Source organism: Harmonia axyridis, chromosome 1 (genome assembly GCF_914767665.1).
Source record: "Harmonia axyridis chromosome 1, icHarAxyr1.1, whole genome shotgun sequence".
In the NCBI taxonomy this organism is placed as follows: Eukaryota; Metazoa; Arthropoda; class Insecta; order Coleoptera; family Coccinellidae; genus Harmonia; species Harmonia axyridis.
In genome coordinates, this window is record NC_059501.1 from 38,327,893 (window position 1) to 38,343,187 (window position 15,295).

At 33.9% G+C, this 15,295-nt stretch overlaps 1 protein-coding gene across 2 annotated transcripts in view; it reads left to right on the top strand.

The window, feature by feature from the left end:
* LOC123671419 (hemicentin-1) overlaps nt 1-15,295 on the top strand; it is a 365,630-nt gene that overhangs the window by 16,338 nt on the left and 333,997 nt on the right. Inside the window, exon 1 of one of the 2 annotated variants that reach the window (XM_045605266.1) lies at nt 2,659-3,120. The exons of the other annotated variant lie outside the window; for it this stretch is intronic. Within the exon in view, the coding sequence (XP_045461222.1) occupies nt 2,982-3,120 (139 nt within the window). The 5' untranslated portion in view covers nt 2,659-2,981. Of the gene's footprint in view, nt 1-2,658; nt 3,121-15,295 lie in introns of those variants that run through there. 2 annotated transcript variants of the gene reach the window in all.

Sequence of the window (15,295 nt, forward strand, 5' to 3'; positions counted from 1 at the left end):
ACCTTCAAATTCTTCTCTACTTCTTGGCTGTTATCTTCCTCTTGTATTTCAGTGAAAAAAGTTTTGAACCGTGCAGGCAGTGTTTTTTCTACTATATTTTTCTTGATATCCATGCCAGTCTCTTTGCTAATATTCTCAACCCTTTCCCATGAAATATCAGATTGTCTCATATTTGAGAGATGGATTATTGCTTCTTCTACAAAAGTTATTGCTTTAGAATAATCGTTCAAAAATTGAGTCAAATTATAGTTCTGCTGATCTTGCAATTATTTTATTCTTAGTTTGTCAAATTTTAGGGAGGGCCCAGGCCTCCCTGCCTTCCTAGCTCCATCACTGCATGGACTCCTCACACAACATAAAAATATTGCTCAATATCCTTTTTTTGATAGTGAGATAAACCTTTGAGCGAAAGTGAGATATGCGCACTCAATATATATTATATATATGATCTTTTTTTATTTCGGGTACGGATTAATGCCCCTTGATCTCCATCCTTCTGGTGACAGCCTTGCTAATTGCTAATTACCGCACATTTTGAATAGGCACAAAAAAGGTAAATTCTTTATTCAAGTTTCATTAACACCTACCTGTAATGATAATAAGTAATTATACAGGGTGTTTCCTAAACATGCGGCAAAAATTCAGGGGGTTGTTCCTTGGACTATTTTAAGCATGTTTTGTCCTTGGATGATTTTTGAAAAACCTCTTTGTTTCGAAGATACAGGGCGAACAACATTTTTCATATTTTTAAAATTAATAATAGTTTAAATAAAAATGCGTACCGCACTGTGTTTACTAAGTAGGCACAATTTATTTTTAAATTTGTTTAACAACATTCCAATTACTAAAAACGGCCAGTTTTTTGACTAAAAATTGATAAGTGCAGATGGTAAAGGAATACAGATTAAACACGGTTTTCATTTGAATTCGTTTTGTGATGCATTAGCAATTAACATTTTATCTTTGACTATTATGAATCGCTATACAAACACCGAGATGACTGACATGCATTTCATTTATGGACTTGCTGATGGAAATTCATTAAAAGCTAGGAGGTTGTACATTGAACGATTTCCTGGGCGTAATATTCCTGACAGAAAATTGTTTCAAAATATTCATCGTCTGCATGAAACAGGCGCATTGAAAAGAATGGGGGGACCAGGAAAACCAAACACAGTAAGAACGGTGGAACTGGAAGAGAATGTGCTGGACATGATCGAAGAAGACCCTAGTACTTCTACTCGAAAAATTTCCAATACTTTGAATGTGAGTAATAAGACTGTTTGGAAAATTCTTAAAGACAATTTGTTATACCCATACCATATGCAACGCGTTCAGGCACTTATTCCTACTGATTTTCCCCCACGTATTGCATTTTGTCAATGGCTTTTAACCACATTAGTTCAAATTCCTCAATTACTGACGCTGATTCTTTTTACCGATGAAGCGAATTTCTCAAGAAATGCAATAAGAAATTTTCATAACAACCATGTATGGGCCGACGAAAATCCACATGAGGTAATTGAAGATCGTTTTCAACATCAGTTCTCATTGAATGTTTGGGTTGGTATTGTGGGTGACTGCCTAATAGGGCCGATATTTTTACCAGAAAGACTTACCGGGGACGTGTATCGCAACTTTTTAGAACAAACGTTACCTCTGTTTTTGGAGGATGTACCATTGGCAATAAGACATGCAATGTGGTTTATGCACGATGGTGCACCAGCGCATTTTAGTTTGGTTGCTCGTGAGTTTTTAACATTAACATACGGAGATCGCTGGATTGGAAGAGGTGGACCTCATTTATGGCCTGCTCGTTCCCCGGACTTAAACCCCTTAGATTATTTCCTATGGGGCCATCTAAAATCATTAGTTTATACCACTCCAGTAGAAAATGTGGAAGACTTGCGAAATCGGATCATTGCTGGGTGTAACTTAATAAGAAATGACCCTGGTGTTTTTGAAAGGGTTCGGCAGTCAATGAGGAGAAGATTGGATGCTTGTATGCTGGCTAGAGGTGGTCATTTTCAACAGTTTTTGTAGGTTGAGTTGAATTTTCATGTAATTTTTCATAATAAAATGTTATTATCTGAAATTTTGTTTCCCCTATATCTTCGAAACAAATAGGTTTTTCAAAAATCATCAAAGGACAAAATATTCTTAAAATAGTCCAAGGAACAACCCCCTGAATTTTTGCCGCATGTTTAGGAAACACCCTGTATATGTATGTACAAGATTTTCAATACTCCTAAAGTTTATGCAGTAACCTGTGATGCGATACTAACCTAACCTAACTTTTAATGCTGTATCCAAATACATTCGTGATTTGGAAAACTACTTGGAAAGGTTATCTTTGGTAGAGTTTTCACGATTCTTAGTTATACAGAAATCTCAATTTGTTTTGATACCGCATGAATATCGAGGGGGCTGCAGCCACCAGTAACCCCGCTGGTTGCGCCAATGGTCTCAGAGACTTTCACGCCACGAGCTACATGAGGTGTGAATATTCACCCTCGGGATCTTGTACGGATGATCAGGAAAACAAAATAAATCAAATCCCCGAGATCTAGCGGAGTATCGGGAACACGTGCGTAACCTCAGTCAATCGCATCTGTCTCAGTTCCATCAACCTCAGTCACTTTTCGAGTGAACTATGCGAATAATGCAAGTGGAGTGTAAGGAACGGTGACGGCGCACCGCACACAATTTCTAAGAATAGAGGCGAATACTTACTCTCCTATTTAAACGGTTATAAATAAAAATAACCAAAGGGAAAAAAGGCTAGTAGGAGTGCGGCTGCTGGTACGGCGAAATACGAGAAACACGGGATTGAAATTCAGAATCTAGGAGACCGGCTGAGTCACACGTGCGTAGAATGTGCGTTATGGTCGCTCCGCGTTACGGCCACGGTGTAGCGGGAAATTTCGAATTGCTGGACGGTGCGGGTTTAGGATGGGTTAAGGGTGTTCCAAAGTGAAAATATGGGCTTTATCGCGTTTCTTTCAAGTGGCGCGAGTGGTGAAAAATGTTTCGGTGTTTCGTGGAATTGTGTCGGGATTGTCCTACTGTGGTCCGCGTGCTTTGGATTATGTTTGGATAACACGGAGTTCCAGAAGAGTTGTAAGTTGATGTTGTTTTTACGTTGTTCAGGCTGGATTATGTTGAATATTTGGTTCCTCGTGACAATAACTCATTTGAATGAATGAATTTCGATCGAATTCTGTATTTCGTGTATATGTTATCGGCAATGTGTATAATCCGGTACAATGCCTGAAAAAGTTAGGCAATGTATAAAATATTATCCATTTCATACATTGCTTTGGCATTATATAGAACACCTTACGCCTAGCAGGCAATGCGTGTGAGGTAAGATCGCATTGAAGAGGGAAGACGTTGACGATTTAAAGCAAATAAAATTATGTTGATTAACCCAAAATAATTTAGATTTAATCATACAGGATGATTCACTGCGATGGCATATTAGACTTGTATGGAAAACTAATCATAATTTTGTGCTGAAAATTTGCATGTTGGATTTTGAGACAATGACCTCTCTCTCAAAAATACAGACCTCTACAACTTCCAGTTATACCGGAAACAGTCCACTACTTCTTTTTTTCAAATGGCGCACTCACTATTTAAATGTATCATTAGATAGCTTTTTTTTTTTTTAATTTCAGCAATATGCAATACCTTGGTTGAAAACACAACGGTTCATGAGTTAATGGGATTATTACGAAAAAAATGGTGGCGACGAGAACTCACATTTTTATGAACATTTTTTCGTCAAAAGTTTCTTCACTTTTTCATTTTCGATTCTGCGAATACGTAGTATTATAAGAGTGTCTGCGGTTTGGACCAAAAATGAACAGGATGTTTATCAAAAGATCATGAACTTGGACAACTCCAATTCATCAAAACACGAAATTTTCAAATTACAACCCATATTTTTTGTTTTTCAGTCAATTCTAGGTATAACAAGAGGAAGAGTTACTTAAGGAAACCCTATACCTTAAATGAATACTTTAAGAGTTATCGAAGAAGAACTTTAAATGAAAAAATCTCAATTTCTAACTGTGTGGAGTAGTCTGTGACTTCCGGAAAACAGAGAAAGAAACTGTAATTCTAATAAAAATTAATTTCAGAACCCCAATTACTGGTCCAAATAACAACTGGATATTCAACAACAAAAAATGACACTCACATGCAACTAATTTTGTTTCTTAAAATAAATTGATTATAGTATATCCAAAGTCACTCGAACTAGTTCATAAAAATGCTGGGTCAGATGTCCCTTTGATGTGCCGCTAAATACCGGGTTTTATTTTAAAGTATTGTTAGGCAATAAATCACTGCACCCAAAATAAAGAAATTTCTGAAAACTAGGGCAACCATTGTATAATCTAAATATTCTGGCTTCCTTCAAGTGACTGGATAAACTATACCCATTGCTGGGTTTCAACCTCGGTTTCAACACCATGTACCTCTGCAAGAAAGCAGCTTTGGTGAAAAATGCATGTGAAAGTTATTTTTTTTATTGAATATCCAGTCGTTATTAGGACTAGTGATTGGGATTGTAAAACTTTTGTCTAAAAAATTTTTCATTACTAGTATGTTTGTATTCATAAAATCACAATTATGTTGAAAACGGTTAGTTATTCCGGATTCATATCAGTATAGATTTTTTACTCAAAACTGGATGGGGAATGCGCAAAATGCATAATTCTTATGATTTTATCAGTGAAGTAAAGAATAGGGGAAAAAGGGACCATGATGCTCTTCTTGTATGCCACTGGTAGCAGCTGAAAATGTGATTTTTTTTCGAAATATAGGAACTATTGAATATCAACATTCTTTCAAATTCAATTGAAAAATTTTGGAAATTATAGAAGTTATGAACAAAAATTACTTTACATTTTTTATATTCAACACTCTGTATCTCTACAAAGAACGACATTGGAGAAAATAAATATTAGGAAAGTTGTTTTTATTATAGTTTCGGTATAAGCAAATTTTTTTGAACTTTTCATCATCAATTTTTCTGATTGTAATCTTATCAAATTCATTATGTCTTTATATCGATTTTCAACTGAATATAGATGAATATCGGGTAATGTATCAAATAGGTTAATAAAAAACTCTCACTTTCATTGATTCTAGCTTTCGGTTATTGTCGCAGCCATCTTCAGGGATCTATATTGGTTAAAAACAAACAACAATTAAAATAATGTATAGCATTGCATTTAAGGCTTACCGAATAGTGAATTGTTCTTCAAAAAACTGTTTCATCCAAGAAACTGATCCAATTGAGAAAAGGTCACACAATTCACTATCGTCCATAAAATTGTCTCTACAATCTCTTACTATACTATCTCACCATGGTAAAAAACTAAAACTTCTTAAATCTTTCCAAATGGTACCATTATAACTTGTAGTGATAATTATCGGATATTGTAAGCCTATTGACGATTATAATAGTGAATTGTATACCCTTCTCAATTGAATCAGTTTCTTGTATGAAACAGTTTTTTGAGGAACAACTCACTTTTTGGTAAGCCTTAATGGCAATGCTGTATATTATTTCACTTGTTGCTTGTTTTAAACAAATTATAGATCTTTGAGAATGACTGTGACGATAATCCAAAGCTAGGATTCATGAAATTAACAGTTTTTCATTGATCAAATAAAGAACTTCCTAAATAATATTTTGGTAGAAATTGTGAAAACTGTGAGAAGAGTTATCTGATTGTGAGGAACTATTCCACCGTTTCGATATAATTATAAGTGCTGCGCGAAAGAGTTCCGTGACACAGCCTGCATTACACAAAATTGGTTTTTCAACTCTAACAAGCTCTTAGCTTTTAAGATGTCACAGTGCAGAAAAGTTGAGATAAATAACATCTCTTAAAAGAGTTATCTTTGAATATTAACTGTTCGATTTACCATTTATTGGAGTAGTTTTGCCTGGCGCACAGATGACACCCTAGTGTCATAGCATCTTTTTCTCAAGCTTTAAAAGTTACGTGTCAAAATTTAAGAGTTGAGTCTGGATCGAGATATTGAAGGTTTGAATTTATCTAATAAGTCATTTACATTGACTTCTGTTTCTTCACGAGATTTTTCTTTCATCTCAAATGATGAATATCTACACGAACTTTCGAATTGTTCTACAGCCATGCTGAACATTGAAGAAATTAATTCGGAAATCAGCAACAAATTTTTCAATGGCATGAAACTTTTATGGAGAGGTGATAAGGTAACATTCAGTATGGTGAAGAGTAGATAGAATAGAATATACATTAAATCCACTCAATATTTTGTCGTGATAAACTTACTCATTTTCAAAAATCTTGCACCTTCATACTATTGAAAAATACTTGAAAAAAATTTGTAAGATAGTTGTTTGATATAAACAATGTGGACAGATGCTGTTGATGCTGTTCTTGATTATTAGTGGTGCTAGTTAGTCCCATAATCTATAAATATGCCTAGAAACGAATTATCTCCATTGAGCACGATTAGAATTATTACCAGAAAGCAAGAGGGGTATTGAATATTCAATAAGTTGAATATCGGCACGATACCTAGAAAAGGTCAATCACCTTACCGGCTCCATAGACTGTTCCACTGCTACAATCTGTATAAGGTTTCTGGAATCAGGATTGCAATAAAGAAGACCTTTGTTAATCAAATATCCTTTCCCCGAACGTTTCGTTTGCAAAGGGCAAGATACCATCAAGGTTGTCATTTGGCGGAATAGAAAAATTATTATGATGATTATTGCGTGAGAGCAAAAAAAGATTTACCTCATCCCTTCAATGATATACGATTACGTAATGAATGGAGAGACCAATTTTTATTTATGATTCAAAAAGTCTTGAAAAACCACAATATCACAATATTGGAATGGTCGACGAGATCACCTGAGATGAATAATAATAATAATCAAAAAGGTCTTTATTCAATTAATTCCATGAAAAACAATAACAAAACTCTTACAACTATAGAAATAATTGAAAGGGCTAGATCCATCACACTGCATCGAGCGTACTGTTCAATCTAACCCCCTGATTCATTGACAAAAAAAAATATAGAAAAATTTATCTTAACAACTAAGCTCATACTGAACCCTCAAATATATTCTAACCACCCAAAACATGACAAAAAAATCATATCACAATTGTATGAAAAATCAAAATATATGCACACCCAAAAGTACAAATATATCCTCACAAATATCAAACAGATAGAATAGCCATCTGCTCATCCTTAAGCTTGCTGAATATTAAGGCCCGTAGACGTCTTAAATTACTAACTCCTCTGATGTCCACAGATAAACTATTTATACAAAGCGTGTTATAATATGAAAAAGATCTACGAAATAAAACCTTTAAAACGTATGTTCAAATTATGGACATCAGAACGAAAAGTTATCTTATTATATAGGTACGGAGAAGTTCGGTTAATTAATAATTTCATGAACAATAATGAAGCATGAAGCGATCTTCTCCTTTCCATGTTGAGCCAATCCACAACGCGTAAGGTATGACTTATTCTTTCAAATTTTCTGATCCCAAAGATCAGGCGCAGACAAGAGTTCTGTAGTTTTTGTACCCGTTGCTTATCAGAAAAGTTCAGACATGGTCCGTAAACACAATCGGCATAGTTAAGATGAGACAGAACTACCGATTCACATAGCAATACTTTAACTTTATGGTTTAATGCTTTTCTATTTCTATAAAGAACCCTTAACATGCCATAGGCCTTTTGTAAACAGGCAGATACATGGTCTGTGAAACGCAAGTCAACATCTATCCAAACCCCCAAATTTTTAACCCTGTCACACATCCTAACAACATCCGATCCGACATTAATGGCATTACCTTCTTCTAAAAATTTAATTCTGCCACCTCTCCTGCCGACTAACATGGCAACAGTCTTATTTTTATTTAACTGCAAACAATGCTTAGTGGATATATCATAGATTAGATTCGAATCAAAATTCAATGCTGCTATAGCCTGAGCAGACTCATCCAAAAAAAAAGAGATATAGAGCTGACTATCATCTGCATAATTGTGCATCGAACAAGAAGAAATGAACTTAAGAAACTGAGAAATGTGTCTACATAATAAAAAGAATATTTATATTTATAGGACGCAAATTGTTCAGGTCCTTTGGATTAGGTACTTTTGGTATAGATATAACTACAGCTTTTTTCCATTGGTTTGGAAAAACCAAAAAATGTGGAATAAGAGATAATAACAGATTACGTATCAAGGGCTATTTTCGATTGGAATAATCTATTCAGCAATACTCAAGTACTTATTGCAGATGCTACGCAGGAATGGTTATCTTTCAGATAATTATTATCAATAGTATGATAATGGTAGTACCTATTACGTGACACTTAATTGCTAAGCTAAGGAATAGGGGATCAAATACCGAATATTAATGTATTTTAGTATGCATTTGCTCTTTGCTTATTTTCAAAATTGAATTGTTCATTTTTTTTCATATCTTTGCATGCTATTTTGAAATCACTTATATTGTATTTTATAATATGAAAATAAAAATAGAAACATTGATCGCTTTCTTCTAGTTGTATTTTAATAGTGCAGAAGGCTGGTTGACTTTATGACTTCATGCAGTGTACTAAATAGCAATCAACATGGCTACATAAAAGGAAAATCTGTACTAACCGCCATAACACAGTTCACAAATCTTTCTTGCTGAGGTTTTTATCTGTTCTCTTGTATCATACGTTGAAATGTATGATGCCCCGTTACATTTCCTCTGCTAATACTGAGATTCATCGACACATATGCTTGATTGTTTGAAATTAATATTTTGTATTTGCTCTTTCTCAAAAGAATATATATATATATATATATATCATGAATCTCTACTGATCAAAATGGAAAGATTCGGAATTCGAGGAAATGTGCTGAACTGGTTCAAATCTTAATTAATCTGGAGGAGACAAAGAACTATGGTGAAACAAAATGGTAAATTTGTAAAATCAGAAATAATAGAAAACCCCTAGGGTGTAGCTCAGGGTAGCATGTTAGGACCCATACTATTTGTTCTCTTTATTAACGATATTATTAGTGTTCTTGAATGTGAGAAATCTGGGACCGGGGAAACTGTTACTGAAAATCTGGTCAGTTGTCAAATTACGCAGATGACACCAACCTGCTAGTGTCTGGCTCAAACTATCCCCAACTGATCAGTACTGCTTCTATGTGTTTGAATAGAGTAGAGCACTGGTTTGGTTTTGAACACAGATAAAACTAAGCTGATATTATTCAAAACACCACAACAGAGAATGGAGACACCCGCCACTGTAAGGTTGTTGAATAGAGATTTGAAGACTGATCGGACTACAAAGTTTTTAGGTATCTCCATTGATGAAAACATAAATTGGCACTACCATATAATTGGTTTGGGAAAGAAATTGAATTATGTCTCATATAGTTCGAAAAGAACAAGTCGATACTTAGACGTGAATTCATTCAAACTTTTTATTTCGCCAACTCTGAGAGCTTGATGAGGTTCGGTGATGTTCTATGGTGTGAACTCACTCTGGAGATTTTTTGTATTCAGAAGGGGGTTATCAGAACTGTATTTGCTCGGGAGAACCTAAAAATGTGTACAAGTATGAAAGTGTTCAAGAGAAAAAAATCAAGGAATTGTTGATTGATTTAGAGCCTTATTCTATAGAGGACATGTATATATTTTGCATTGTGGTGATGATTTCTCTTTCCATTGGTTTTTTTTTATATGACATTGTTTCATTTAATGTTACCAAATGAACATCTGTACGAAACTGTAACATTCTGGTATATACCTACTTATTATTATTTTGACATTTTATCCTGGAGTTTATCGAATTTAAAAAGTTTTACATAATCCTTGGAAGTGAGTGTATGTACATCTGAATTATTCTTAGATCTATTCTGGTTATACCCCTTCTTCATAGAAATTTTATTTAGTTAGAAAGAGCTTCAGATGTATACAGTAGTTCATCCATGTAGAATTTCACATGTAGTGTATATTATTTCAACATAATTCGGTGCATTCAAAACATGCGTTGAGATAATGGAAATCTGAACGAAGTCCAAATTGAATTCCATAATCTTCCTTTAAACCGCTCGGCATGGAATAAAATTGTTTCCTAACAGCCTACAAACTATCCCCCGACAAAATAGCGAATACAGAAGGCCAATAAGACTCTCATTTATAGAGAATTACGTTGATGGAGAATTTTGCTTAATTTATGAACACAATCGAATAATACTAATGGATTAATCCTTGATACATAACGAATTGTTACTTTCGAAATTATTAGATGGGAAATTCGCTTGGCACATCTTACGAATTTCGGAGTTATTCGGGCATATAATCATTTCATTAACAAATTATATTCTCAGAGGGGGAATAGACAGTAACGATAGAATTCTTGATTGCCGGGATTTACTGATGAATATATCAGTGTGAAATTCTAATTTTTTTTAGCTATTCGTGCTTTAGAATATTTCAGTCTTGTTTCATTTGAGTTACTAACGAATGACAGAACCCTATCAGGTTATCCAAAAAAAATAAGAAATTTCATAAGTCAGAAACTGTGACTTTTCAGACTTCGATATGAATATTCATTCATTCATATTTCATAGCAAAATATGTTCTTAATTTCTTGATAATGTGACTCTTAGATTTCGAGGAATGATTTTTTTTGTTTAGTTTTCATGAGTGTTTGCCTCATAAACATATAAATTATGTTCTCCAGTTAGGAGAGTCGATTTTAGTACCGAATTTTCTTCAACTAGCTCTTATACTCTCCGAGAAATCTCTAGGCAACGGGTAGAGGTTTTATTTTCAATATTGAAAATTTCATTTTTTTTCTTCGAACGAATTCGAAGTTTCATTATTGGAAATAATAAATCTAAAAGGGTTTAAAATATTCGCTTGTCTGAATTTTTCTCAAGAACCTACATAACCTTAACACGTCATCCATGGTATTCCAACAAAGATTGCGACGATGCTGGCGCGATTACAAAATTACGTTACACTTTTAACGTATGGATTGTCAACGTCAATTAATAGTACGGACTTATTTTAGCAATTTCTTTTTGATCGATCGTTCACTGTTCAGATGGCTCTATCATATCGTTAACATATCTGTGATTTTCGAATTTTGAATCGTAATGGTCTTCATCGATATGGTTCGACTCACTGATGACCAATCAAATCAAGGTGTATCCGTTCGGTCGGCCGTAAACATGATAACTCCGGAGAGCTACAGGGTGTAGTCGGATCTCGAATAGCGCCACGATAACTCCCGAAAGGAGAGCTACAAACTTGAAATTTTTAGGGTCCTTGAATAGCTCGACTAATTTTGTTAATGGATATGAATAGATAAGGAGAAAATTGGGCCGATCGAACTTTTGTTTTCCTGGTAATTTCAAAACTGCAAATTCGATCGAGACAAAAAAATCGCATTTCTCTGTTTATACAGAAAATGATCGGCAAAATTTAACAGGTTGTTGAATTGAAAGCCAAGATATTTTATTTTAGAAACGATCTCTATTTTCTCATTACTTATCTCAATATTCTGTAGAGGCAGATGCTCGAGTATATATAAGGTGTTTTTTTTCGAGGTATATTACTTTAAGTTGGCATAACTGTTCGAGATGGCGATCGATTCAATAGCTGTCAAGTGATTTATTCTCAGTTTAGTTTGGCAATTCATCATAAATAGACTCACGTCTGAACACCGCTTGCAAATAGTGCAATTTTATTTCGAAAATAATGGTTCTGTGCGGAAAACGTATCGCGCACTAAGTCCATTTTATTTTGTTAAGCGATGAAGCGCACTTCTGGTTGATTGACTTCGTCAACAAACAAAACTGCCGCATTTGGAGTGAAGCTAATCCTCAAGTGTATGTCGAAACACCGTAACATCCAGAAAAACTGACTGTTTGGTGCGCTTTATGGGCTAGTGGAATCATTGATCCGTACTTCTTCAAAAACGATGATAGCCAGAACGTTACAGTCAATGGTGATCGGTATAAAGCCATGATTACTAACTTTTTCATTCCTGAATTGAACAACCAAGATGTCCAGGAGCTGTGGTTCCAACAAGACGGCGCAACATATCACACAGCTCGTGCCACAATCGATTCATTGAAAGACACGTTTGGTGACCTCCTAATTTCACGGTTTGGACCTGTGTATTGGCCTCCAAGATCTTGTGATTTAACACCGCTAGACTACTTTCTGTGGGGCTATATAAAGTCATTGGTCTATGCGGATAAGCCACAAACCCTTGACCATTTGGAAGACAACATTCGCCGTGTTATTGCCGATATACGACCACAAATGTTGGAAAAAGTCATCGAAAATTGGACGTCCAGATTGGACTACATCCGAGTCAGCCGTGGCGGTCATATAGCAGATATCATATTTAAAATGTAATGCCACAAGATTATCTTGCGGATAAATAAAATTAATGTCAATCGAATAATCCATCGTTGTTTTATTGCAATTTAAAGTTCTATAGCTCTAAAAAAAACACCCCTTATATATATTATAATTTTCTTATGGTAGTAATCGATATTCTTCTCGAATTTTATTTGGTTCCGATGGACAGGAAATTTCGCACAAAGATTGAAATTATTGTTCTACATACAGGGTGTTCCTAAATTGAAGGTACAAAGAAAAATGATAGATTCCTTGGTTAATTTTAAGAAAAAAAGTGCCATGAATATGGGCCCGCAAACGATTTATTCTCGAGATACAGGGTTCTTCTTGTAGTCCTATTTTTTGTGATGACTATACCAGTTGATCGAGTTTTCATTAGTCTTTGCTAAATATTGCATGAATAAGAACCAAAACTCATAATAAATTATTTCATCACAGCTAAAGTACCGGATCTTTATAATAATTTGGATTTTTCTGAGGATTTCTAGAAATCGGTTGCAGATACGACAAAACTACAAGAAACTAAAAAGTATATTACCAGACCATAGTTTCTTTTTACATTTTTATAAAATAACAGTGGTTCACCAAAAAATGTTCCAATGGACTTCGATGATAATTTTGCTTTATTTGATATTTCCATTTGTATTTAGTCAAAATAAAATATCGAAATATCAAGGGTTGTAGAAACATGTTTTGAAGTATACAGGGTGTTTCATTGGTAAATGTACATACGTTAACCTGAGGTAGAGCTACCCTAGACGAGTCCAAAAAACCTATATATGATAGGTCTAATCTTCCTTATAGCCGAGATATGTTCATGGTTTATGAATTCACAAATATTTTCAATTCCTTATAGTTTTTGAACCACCCGGTATATTTGATTGATATTTGGAAAGTATAATGCACTCCATTAGGTCCATCGATTAATCTTTGAACTAATTCAAAAAATCAGGTCCGTATTACAAAAATATGGGACTTTTAACAAGCTGAGATTCAACACCCTGTTTAGTGGAATATTAGAATTCAATGGAAATATAATAATAATAATAATAATAATCTTCATTTAGCACTCGGCTATTGAAAACAATACAAATGTAATCCACTAACTTAATTAAATTCTTCATAAATATAACTGATTAAACATTATTTAAATTCTCTATAATTATTACAATATTTGATCTTTTCAGGTAGTTTATTGAAGATAACTAATCCCCTGCTAAATGTGGATTTATTCATTAATGTAGTATTAACTTTCTCTATGTAAAAATCATCTCGACGTCGTGTATTATAATTATGTATCTCATTAGCAAATTTTAGGTTTTCACTCAAATATTCAGGTAACATTTCATTTCTTGCTTTGAATATTAAATCTAATGTTCTATAAATAATTCTTTGATTGACACTCATCAATTTCAAACAATTCAACATATTTCTTATGGAAGCTCTTTTATTACATTTCAAAATAATTCTCATACCTCTATTTTGTACTTTTTGTAATTTATCTATGCTACCTTTATTTAAATTAAACATTACTGACGAGCAATAATCCACATGAGGAAGTACCAATGATCTAAACAACAGCAGTGACGTATTCATATCAATTTTATATTATATCATATCAATTTTATATATTTATTTTATTCAGAAAGAACAGAAATTTTTCTATGGGTTTTTTAAATTCCATTGACTCCAATCGTATTTTCTGGAGATGAAAAGGGTAAGGGTTATTTCTCTTCAATCTACGCCGTACGTTCAGAGAATGAGCAATCATCCTAGTGCTATTTTCTGGACTTATCTTTATCATTTCAAAAATGACTTTAAGTGGCTACTTTCTTGGGAATCATTCAATTTTGATGTTGGAAAATGGCCATTTTCATGAATATAATCGATAATTGTTGTAGCCTACTCGAATAAACTCTAGTGGGATTTAACAGGAAATAATTTTTCAAAATTTTGATATTTAGTGGAAAATAATTGTGAGGATATCAGGATAAACAATTCAATCAGCGAACAAGAACATTTTCCAATTTAATCTCAATGTACGATTTTTCTGAGAAGTTAAGGAAATTCCACTACTGAACTAAATTTTTGTCCAAAATTTTTGATGAGTTGAGTGACGTGCGGGACATTGAAATCTACTGATCCCCATTGAAAAATCTCTGCTCTTCCCGAATATTCTCATTAAATTCCAATATTCCACTTTACAGGGTGTTGAATCTCAGCTTGTGAAGAGTCCCATATTTTTCTAATACGGACCTGATTTTTTCAATTAGTTTGAAGATTAATCGAAGGACCTAATGGAGGGAATTGTTCGTTTCAAATATCAATCAAATATACTCGATGATTCAAAAGTTATAAGGGATTGAAAACATTGGTGAATTTATAAACCATCCTGTATCTCGTCTATGGGGAAGATTAGACCTATCATATATAGGTTTTTTTGGACTCGTCTAGGGTAGCTCTACCTCAGGTTAACGTATGTACATTTAGCAATGAAACACCCTGTATATTTAGTAGAAAATTTATTATTGCAAAAAATTAAGCACAATACTATGTATGGTTATTTATGTAAATACTTAATTCATATGTACGAAATCCACACTAAAATACCAGAGCGTAAAGATCTCATCATACAAATGATGTAGTAAACTGATTCACACAGAGCTTCACATTGAAATTCCTAATGAAAAGTGTCACGAAAATATCACACATGTTATGACAGGACGTTGATCTGCATAATATGTGATGCAGAAACGCTTAGAAAAGATTCGACTTCATTGTTTGCTGTATCCATATTCAACAAAGGCATCTACA